Source organism: Myotis lucifugus, unplaced genomic scaffold (assembly GCF_000147115.1).
Source record: "Myotis lucifugus unplaced genomic scaffold, Myoluc2.0 scaffold_3128, whole genome shotgun sequence".
Lineage (NCBI taxonomy): Eukaryota > Metazoa > Chordata > Mammalia > Chiroptera > Vespertilionidae > Myotis > Myotis lucifugus.
The window spans coordinates 8,872-17,316 of NW_005874176.1; the positions used below are offsets into that span (position 1 = coordinate 8,872).

General features: G+C 63.4%; 1 protein-coding gene across 1 annotated transcript in view; it reads left to right on the plus strand.

Moving 5' to 3' along the window:
- IPO9 (importin 9) overlaps positions 1-8,374 on the plus strand; it is a gene marked incomplete at both ends in the record, with an annotated part of 14,788 nt that extends 6,414 nt beyond the window's left edge. Inside the window, 11 exons of the mRNA XM_014450670.2 lie at positions 281-420; positions 2,057-2,216; positions 3,681-3,907; positions 4,918-5,066; positions 5,478-5,606; positions 6,145-6,420; positions 6,587-6,753; positions 7,033-7,166; positions 7,634-7,756; positions 8,017-8,127; positions 8,216-8,374. Of these exons, the coding sequence (XP_014306156.2) occupies positions 281-420; positions 2,057-2,216; positions 3,681-3,907; positions 4,918-5,066; positions 5,478-5,606; positions 6,145-6,420; positions 6,587-6,753; positions 7,033-7,166; positions 7,634-7,756; positions 8,017-8,127; positions 8,216-8,374 (1,775 nt within the window). The remainder of the gene's footprint in view (positions 1-280; positions 421-2,056; positions 2,217-3,680; positions 3,908-4,917; positions 5,067-5,477; positions 5,607-6,144; positions 6,421-6,586; positions 6,754-7,032; positions 7,167-7,633; positions 7,757-8,016; positions 8,128-8,215) is intronic.
- Positions 8,375-8,445: the final 71 nt, after the last annotated feature.

The window sequence follows — 8,445 nt, forward strand, 5'->3', positions numbered from 1 at the left end:
TCCCCCTGGGGGATCCCCAAATAACACCGGGCCTATGACACCTTGGCCTTTTTTTTTAGAACAGGTCCCTCCCCGGTTTTTCCCCCCCCCCCCCCCCCGCCCGGCAGTCTGCTCAGACGCTGTTATTCTAAAAGCCGAGAGAGGAGAACGCGGCTTCGTTTAACTAGGAAACTGGCTGAGTGTCTGTCCGCTCCAGGTTGGGAGGGAGGGTCGGGCTGGAGCGCCCTTTCCTGCTGGATCGTCCGGCGCGGCCTGGTCACCAGCAGTGCTGTCCCCGCAGGTGGAAGATCCACGAGGCCTGCATGCTGGCGCTGGGCTCGGTGAAGTCCATCCTCACCGACAGCGTCAAGAGCGGCCGGGTCCACTTCGACATGCACGGGTTCCTGACCAGCGTGGTCCTGGCCGACCTCAACCTGGCAGGTATGGCTCCGCAGGCGCCGGCGGCCTGAGACCTGCCTCCGTGCCTCGTTCCTGGAGGTGGGTGAGCCAGGATCACGCGTCCTCTGGGGCCCGTTCTCCCCACCTGGAGCTTGAGCTCCCGGAGCCCTCAGACAGCCCCGGCCCGGGCTCACCTCAGCAGCCGGAGGCCCGCTGCCTTGGCACGACTCTCAGACCAGCGCTGCTCTGGCGCTCGAGCAGGACGAGGCTGGCTGCGCCTCGAGGGCTGGCCTGGGCTCCGCTGTTGTCCTGTCGCCCCTCGGCCGTCTGAGTCAGGCCCAGTCTTCCTGTTTGTTTCCTGTTATTCTTGGCCAATATCCTCCTCATCCCGTGTCCTGCCCTCCGACCACGTTGGCACTTGCCTTGGAGAAACGCGGCCGCTTTCCCGCATTCCCAGCCCTGCGGAGCGGCCGGGACGCCCTCGCGTGTCTCTGGCTCCTTGGCCTCTGCCCACGTGTCGACTCCCCTTCGCCCCCCAGACCCGCACACACTGCCCACCTTCTCCTCCTGGGTGGACATCAGGGACACTGGGCGTGCGGCTGCAGCCCGGTCCCTCACTCCCCTCCCCTCCATGGACTCCCTGGGGAGCACCCCCGAGGCCAGTGCTCTGGCTGAGGGGCAGCGTCGGCCTCGCCCTCACCCCGGGCTCTGAGTCAGAGCTGAGGCGGCTGAGCCTCTGGGCCGGCCTGTAGGGAGGTCCCTTTCCCTCCAACTGCGCTGCCCAGGCTGGTGAATGCTGCTTCCTCGCCCTGACGTGAGGTCTGAGTAGCAGGCGCGTCCTTGCAGCTTCTACCCGTGGTGCCTCCTGGCGAGGCATGTGATACGCGTCCAGGGAAAGCGGTGGGACTGCTCAGACCCTTAAGCACATTTTTGTAGCATTTGCCCTGGCAAACAGTCTTTAAAAATTCATGGAGATTGGAGAGTATTCAGTGTTCCGACGGGAAGGTTTAATATGTAACGTTGATTAGCCTGTCTATGGCTAAAAGCGTTTCTATACCAGCCATTTTTAATTATCAACAACCCCAAAGAGATTTTTCTTTGAATTTTTGTGTCAATTTTAACATATTGGCAGTGAAAACAGAGAGATTAAAATGTAAGAAGTGTACGCACCCGTCCCATTAGCTGTCCGAGCCGTGGTTCGCACATCGCGTAGCCTTTGGGGAACTGGCCTGTGCGCTCGGAGAGGGAGTGAGCAGACGGGAGCTGAGCTGGATGCCTGGGGAGGCAGGTCATGCTGAGGCACTGGCCTCGAGGCCTTGAGCTCTGTGCTAACCAAGGTGCCCGTGACTCGGTAGACTGGCGTCTGTGGGCATGTTTTAAGCACAAGGAGGAGAGCTGTGGGGTGTGGTGTCCAGCAGTGGCCCAAGGACAGGACAGCCTGGCAGTGAGGAGGCGTGCGGAGGGCTGCCTGGCCGTGCGGGGTGGGGGTGGGGAGAGCGGGGGAGTCGGGGGGCTTCAGTCTGAAGCGCTCCGGTCTGCTTTGCCAACGGTGGGAGGCGGTGTTGTCTCTCTCCCGAGTTGCCTCTGGTACATGGTTCCCGTGAGTGGCGAGCGCGGAGGGAGGGCAGGGGTCGCAGACGGTGGTGTCCAGCCCCTAATTGCTCTCTCTCCCTCCCAGTGTCTCCCTTCCTCCTGGGTCGGGCACTCTGGGCTGCCAGTCGGTTCACTGTCGCTATGTCCCCTGAATTGATCCAGCAGTTCCTGCAGGCAACAGTTAGTGGCCTTCATGAGACGCAGCCCCCGTCCGTGCGGATCTCGGCCGTGAGAGCCATCTGGGGGTGAGTACGCCGCCTGAGGTGACACCAGCTCTTTAAGAGAAAGTCACTCAGAGCTGAGCCCCGAACCGCAGTTGCCAGTGGATTTTGCTGCTGGAGGTTCTTCGTGAAGCTGTTCTGTGGACTGGATGGAGGAAGCGTCCCAGGAGCGTGTCCCGCTCCCTCGCTCCTGGCTCCCTGTGAACCACCCCGGCCGGGACCTGCCCGCTGGGCCCTTCTCTGCAGAGACCACGCCCCGAGGCTCTGAGAGAAATGGCCCGAGGGCAGCATGTGAACGACAAGAGGAGAGTGGGCCGTCCTGGGGGTCGCTGCCTCCACATGCGGGCGGTGTGGCCTAGCAGCAGCTGTCGACCAGGACCCCCTGGTCGTTCACGGACACCCCTGCCCGGCCCAGAGGGACCCTTGTGGTTTGAGGAGTCTTTTAAAGTCCAACTTGAACCCTGAAATCTCCCTGGAGTCCGAAAGCCAGTTTGTCTTGCCCCTGCCTGCGTCCTGCCTCTTGAGAGGGCGGCTGTGCACTGGGACACGTGTCAGCAAGGGGGCTCCTCCGAAGTCTCGCTCGGGCCTCCATCGCGGACAGAAGTGCCCGTGGCGCTGGGAGACCCCGGAGAACACGGTGACCCCCAGGCCATGTGGCAGATCAGCTCTAAAGAAGGCGGTCAGAGCAGGCCGGCCGTGAGCATCGGGGTCTGACCGAAGGCGAGGCTCTGGGCGATTGGGGGGCAAACCACGGCTTCGCTGGTCGTGGTGGACCTGGGAACACAGCAGCTGGCGCGGAGCATGGTCATAAGACACGGGGTGTGTGTGTGTGTGTGTGTGTGTGTGTGTGTGTGTGTGTGAGGGTCTGAATTCTTGCCCAACACAGTGATTTTGATGTTAATCCATGATGGATTAACATGCACTGTAGTTCATTCCTTTCTCTTTTTTTTAAATATATTTTTTAAATGATTTCAGAGAAGAAGGGAGGGAGGGAGGGAGAGGGAGAGAGAGAGAAAGAGAGAGAGAGAGAGAGAGAGAGAAAGATGAGAGCGAATCACTGATCGGCTGCCTCCTCATACCTCTCACTGGGGATCAAGCCTGCAACCTGGGCTTGTGTCCTTGACCAGAATCGAACCTGGGATCCTTCAGTCTGCAGGCCCACACTATCCACTGAGCCAACCCAGCCAGGGCAAGACACAATTTTTTAAACTTTTTTTTACCTTAGTACCGCAACTTTTTAAATTGATTTGAGAGAGAAACATCCATCAGTTGCCTCCCGCATGTGCCTCAACCGGGGGTTGAACCTGCCCCTTTGGTGTACGGGATGGCGCTTGGACCAGCTGAGCCACCGCAGCCTGGGCAAGAGCACTGAGCGACACCCGCGGCGGCCCTGTCTCTGACGCAGGTTCTTGAGCACGAGGCACCGTGGGAACGCCACCGGGGACCCGTCCCTGGGAGGAAGTAACTCCTGCTTCTGTGTCTCCCCAGTTACTGTGACCAACTGAAAGCCTCGGAGAGCACGCATGTCCTCCAGCCCTTCCTGCCCAGCGTGCTGGACGGCCTCATTCACCTGGCCGCGCAGTTCAGCTCCGAGGTCCTCAACCTGGTGATGGAGACGCTGTGCATCGTGTGCACAGTGGACCCCGAGTTCACAGCCAGCGTGGAGAGCAAGATCTGCCCCTTCACCATCGCCATCTTCCTCAAGTACAGCAACGGTATGCCACCAGGGAGGGCGCCGCAGGCCTGCCAGCCGGGCCTGGAGCAGACCTGTCCCTGGGGAGATGCTCTTCCGCATCCTAGGCAAGCGTGGGCTGTCGGTTAGCAGAGCTGGAAAGGAGGGCTCCTGCTCTCGGGGGTCTCACCCCCTCGTAGAACCGGGGTGGGGTGGGGTGGGAAGAGGCCTGCACTGCCTTAGGAAGGAGATCTGAGGACAGATGAACAGGGGGTTCCTCTCGCCTTTATAGCAGCAAAAATGTGGACGTAGAAAGGACTCGTTTATGCCGTAAATATTAAAGGTCAGGGGAACACTTAAAGCACTGAGGCAGTGTTTACGTGATAATAAGTAATAGACAGCTTTTCCAGACGCACAGACTGATGCCCGGTTTGGTTTTGTGTTCGGAAAGGGTGTGTGTAACGTCCGTACGTAGACGTCAGTGTTGGGGCGGTGGCTGCCAGGCGGTGGGTGACGGGGGTTCTTTCCTTTAACGCTTTGTAGCACGTTCTGTGTGACTCCTGTCGTGCGTTTCGTCTGTACTTTATCACCAGAGAAAAGGCCGAGGGTGATTGATTATGAAGAGGGGGCTCCGGTGTTGGGGCTCGGGGTGCTCGGGGATCACTGCACTTCGGGGTGATGGCTTTTCACGTGGGAGCGTGGCCTGGGAGGCATCCACACTGCACCCTCGGGTGGCCCTCGCCGCACGGCTCCCGCCCAGCACAGCCGCACCTGCTCCTCAGTCCAGTCGGGCTCCCCGAGAATCAAGGCGTCAGGACTGGCTCAGGAAGAGCCGAGTGGTTGTAGGGTGAGCCCGCGGCCGGGAGACCGTGTGCCTCTGGAGGTGGCATCTCTCCTGTTCTTCCAGGTGGCTCACGTGGTCCCGCTAGGTCCCGGCTGTGTGGCGTGTCCTCCACGCAGACGCTGCTCGCTAGGTTAGGGCCGCACACCAGGCGTCGCTAGCCAGCGGCGTGTGCAGACCGGCGGGCGGGTCCTGTTGCCTTGTCGCCTCAGATCCCGTCGTCGCCTTGCTGGCTCAGGACATCTTCAAGGAGCTGTCCCAGATCGAAGCCTGCCAGGGCCCCATGCAGATGCGGCTGATCCCCACGCTGGTCAGCATCATGCAGGCGCCAGCAGACAAACTCCCCGCAGGGCTGTGCGCGGTGAGTGGGAGCAAAGCCACGCGGTGCAGGAGTGGGTGGGTGGTGTGAGCAGGTGGGTGTGTGTGAGCAGGTGTGTGTGTGTGTGAGCAGGTGGGTGTGTGTGTGAGCAGGTGGGTGTGGGTGGGTGTGAATGAGCAGGTGTGAGCTCACCAGCTGCTCTGCCCTCAAGAAGGGGTGGTTCTTGAGGGTCCGGGAAAATGGCTGTTCCAGAGGCGCCTTATCTGTTGACACACTGCGCGCGCTACCTGCTGCCCCGCACGGCCGGATGCCGCACAGCCCCGCGGCCGTCAAGGGAGCCCCGTGAGGAGGCTGGGAGCACACACTGCCGTCTCGTGGTCCCTTCCTTCTTAGCGAGCTCTCTCTGGGCTGCTGCCCTTCCCGCCCGAGGCTCTGACCTCCCTCCTCCTTCAGACAGCCATCGACATCCTGACCACCGTGGTGCGCAGCACGAAGCCGCCGCTCTCCCAGCTGCTCGTCTGCCAGGCGTTCCCCGCGGTGGCGCAGTGCACCCTGCACACGGACGACAACGCCACCATGCAGGTACCGCGTGCTGACAGGCCCACGCTCTGGCCTGTGTGTCTCACGTCTGTATTTACCCGGAGGCCGGGGACAGTCAGCTGCCAACGCCTGCGGCCTGTGGTCTGGGGATTCCCGTCGTAGAGATGTGGGCGCCCTGTATCTGGGGTCACCGCTGTGGAGGCGTCACAGACACAGACCTGGGCCGGGAGGGAGTCTTTCTGGATGGTTCTCTGAGTAAAGTCCAGGAGATGGGCTTGGGGACCTGAGCTGCCTGCCGCCCCTGACGCTGTGCCTGAGGCAGGTGTGTTCCCGCGCCCCGTGGGCCTTACGCTTAAAACTCCGTCTGCTGGGCCGCTTCCCTGGAGGCCAGCGTGCGCGTCTTGGAGGGCTGAGCAGCCGGGGCGGGGACCGTGGTGTCTGTGTCTGTGTCTGAGGGGAGCCCCCGGGAGACGAGGTCCTGCTCGGAGGAGGCGTGAGCCCGGAGCGCCAGCCCCGTCTGTGCAGACCCGGGCGTCTGTCCCCCGCCGCTGACCTCGCGGCCCCGCCCCTGTGTCCCCAGAACGGCGGAGAGTGCCTGCGGGCCTACGTGTCGGTGGCGCTGGAGCAGGTGGCGCAGTGGCACGACGAGCAGGGCCACAGCGGGCTGTGGTACGTGATGCAGGTGGTGAGCCAGCTGCTGGACCCCCGCACCTCCGAGTTCACCGCCGCCTTCGTGGGCCGCCTGGTCTCCACCCTCATCAACAAGGCCGGGCGGGAGCTGGGCGAGAACCTGGACCAGATCCTGCGTGCCATCCTCAGCAAGATGCAGCAGGCGGAGACGCTGAGCGTCATGCAGGTGAGGGCGGGCCGCCCGGGGTCGGGGGCCGTCCACACACTGCTCCCGGTGACTGCGCTCCGCCCGCCCTGAGGACACGCGGTTCCTGGTCGGTCGTGTGGGCCTGAGACGCTGGCAGGAGGCTCCGTGTCCGTGTGTCCTGACGCGGCCTCCCTCTCGCTCCCAGTCCCTGATCATGGTGTTCGCCCACCTGGTGCACACCCAGCTGGAGCCCCTCCTAGAGTTCCTGTGCAGCCTGCCCGGGCCCACCGGCAAGCCCGCCCTGGAGTTCGTGATGGCCGAGTGGACGAGCCGGCAGCACCTGTTCTACGGCCAGTACGAGGGCAAAGTCAGGTGGGCCTCCTGGCGCTGCCCCTGGTCTCCGCGGCTGCTCCGCCCCGCCTGTCCCTGACGTTCCCAATGCCGGCGTCACGTTGGCCACAGTGGGCGGGGCTTCCTCCGTGGCCAGCCTGCCCCCGCCCGGCTCTGTGCCCGGCTCTGTGCCCAGCGCACCTCCCAGCGGCCCTGGGGGCTCGCCCACCCGAGCTCTGCTTTCACGTCAGAGTCTCGCACGTGGAGCTGGTCTCCGTGGGTGGCCCCGGGCGGTGGCTGAGGCGTCCCCGTGCCCTGCAGCTCCGTGGCCCTGTGCAAGCTGCTCCAGCACGGCATCAACACGGACGACAAGCGGCTGCAGGACATCCGCGTGAAGGGCGAGGAGATCTACAGCGTGGACGAGGGCGTCCGCACCCGCGCCAAGGCCGCCAAGAGTGGGTGACGCGGGGACACGGGAGGCGGGCGCTGTGGGTGGTGGCCTGGTGAGGAGCAGGGGGTCCCACAGTGGCCTCCCTCCCTCCGCTGAGATGGCAGGCGCCATCTCGGCACCAGGGGCCCTGCTTCCAGCTCCTGGGCTTCGGGGCCAAGTCCAGTCTTGGTTATCGGCCAGCTTCGGCCTCTGACCCCCGTGCCTTGTAGGCAGTGAGTGTGCCTGACCTGCAGGGTGCTCGGCTCCAGGCCCCTCCCTGGTGCCCCAGCTCTATTGGCGAAACCTGCCTCCTTTCATTCCTGAACTCTGACCTGTGGCGGCACCGGGCAGAGGAGGGGGTGTCAGCGGTGGCTGCTGATGGAGCGCCTGGGTGCGGTCTGGAGGCGGAGCCGGCGGGTGGACTGCTGGGCATCCCTGCAGGACGGCGTGGCCGGGAGCCGAGTCTGGATCGAAGCCTCTTCTTTCCCCCAGACCCCGAGCGCTGGACAAACATTCCTTTGCTGGTCAAGATCCTGAAGCTGATCATCAACGAGCTGTCCAGCGTCATGGAGGCCAACGCTGCCCGCCAGGCCGCCCCCGCGGAGTGGGGCCAAGGTGCTCTGCCCGCCTCCCAGGGACCCTGCACCCGCCCGCCTGTGGTGGCTCTCCCAGAGCGTCCCAGCCTCAGTCATCGTCGTACCCCCCCCCCACACACACACACACACACACACCCGCCCTTCCTCAAGCTTCCTGGGGGTTTGCCGCCCGGTTTGCCCGTGGGGGGTGCAGGCCGCAGTCACAGACGGACCCATTGCACCTGCTCACGTTGGGGTGGGACGTGTGTGTGGCTGCAGCTGCTTTTCCTCCCCAAGCAGACGACTCCAACGACATGTGGGAGGACGAGGAGGAGGACCAGGAGGACGAGGAGGAGGGCGGGGGCTTAGCGGGCCAGCTCCTGTCTGACATCCTCGCCACAAGTAAATACGGTGAGCGCCCTGCCCCACCCCCCACCCCGGCGGTGCTCAAGGGCTGGGCGCCTGCCTGAACCCCCCCCCCCCCTCGTGTGTCTGACAGAGGAGGACTACTACGAGGACGACGAGGAGGACGACCCCGACGCCTTGAAGGACCCCCTCTACCAGGTGGACCTGCAGGTGAGGGCACAGGAGCCGGGCTCGCCCGCGCCCGTTCATCCTGCGGCCTTGGGCCGAGTTCCTGTCTTGCTGGGGGCGTGGGGTGGGGTGGGGTTTGCTTCGTGTTTTATAGCACAATGTGGTTACGCTTTTTTAAATAATTTTTCTTAATAT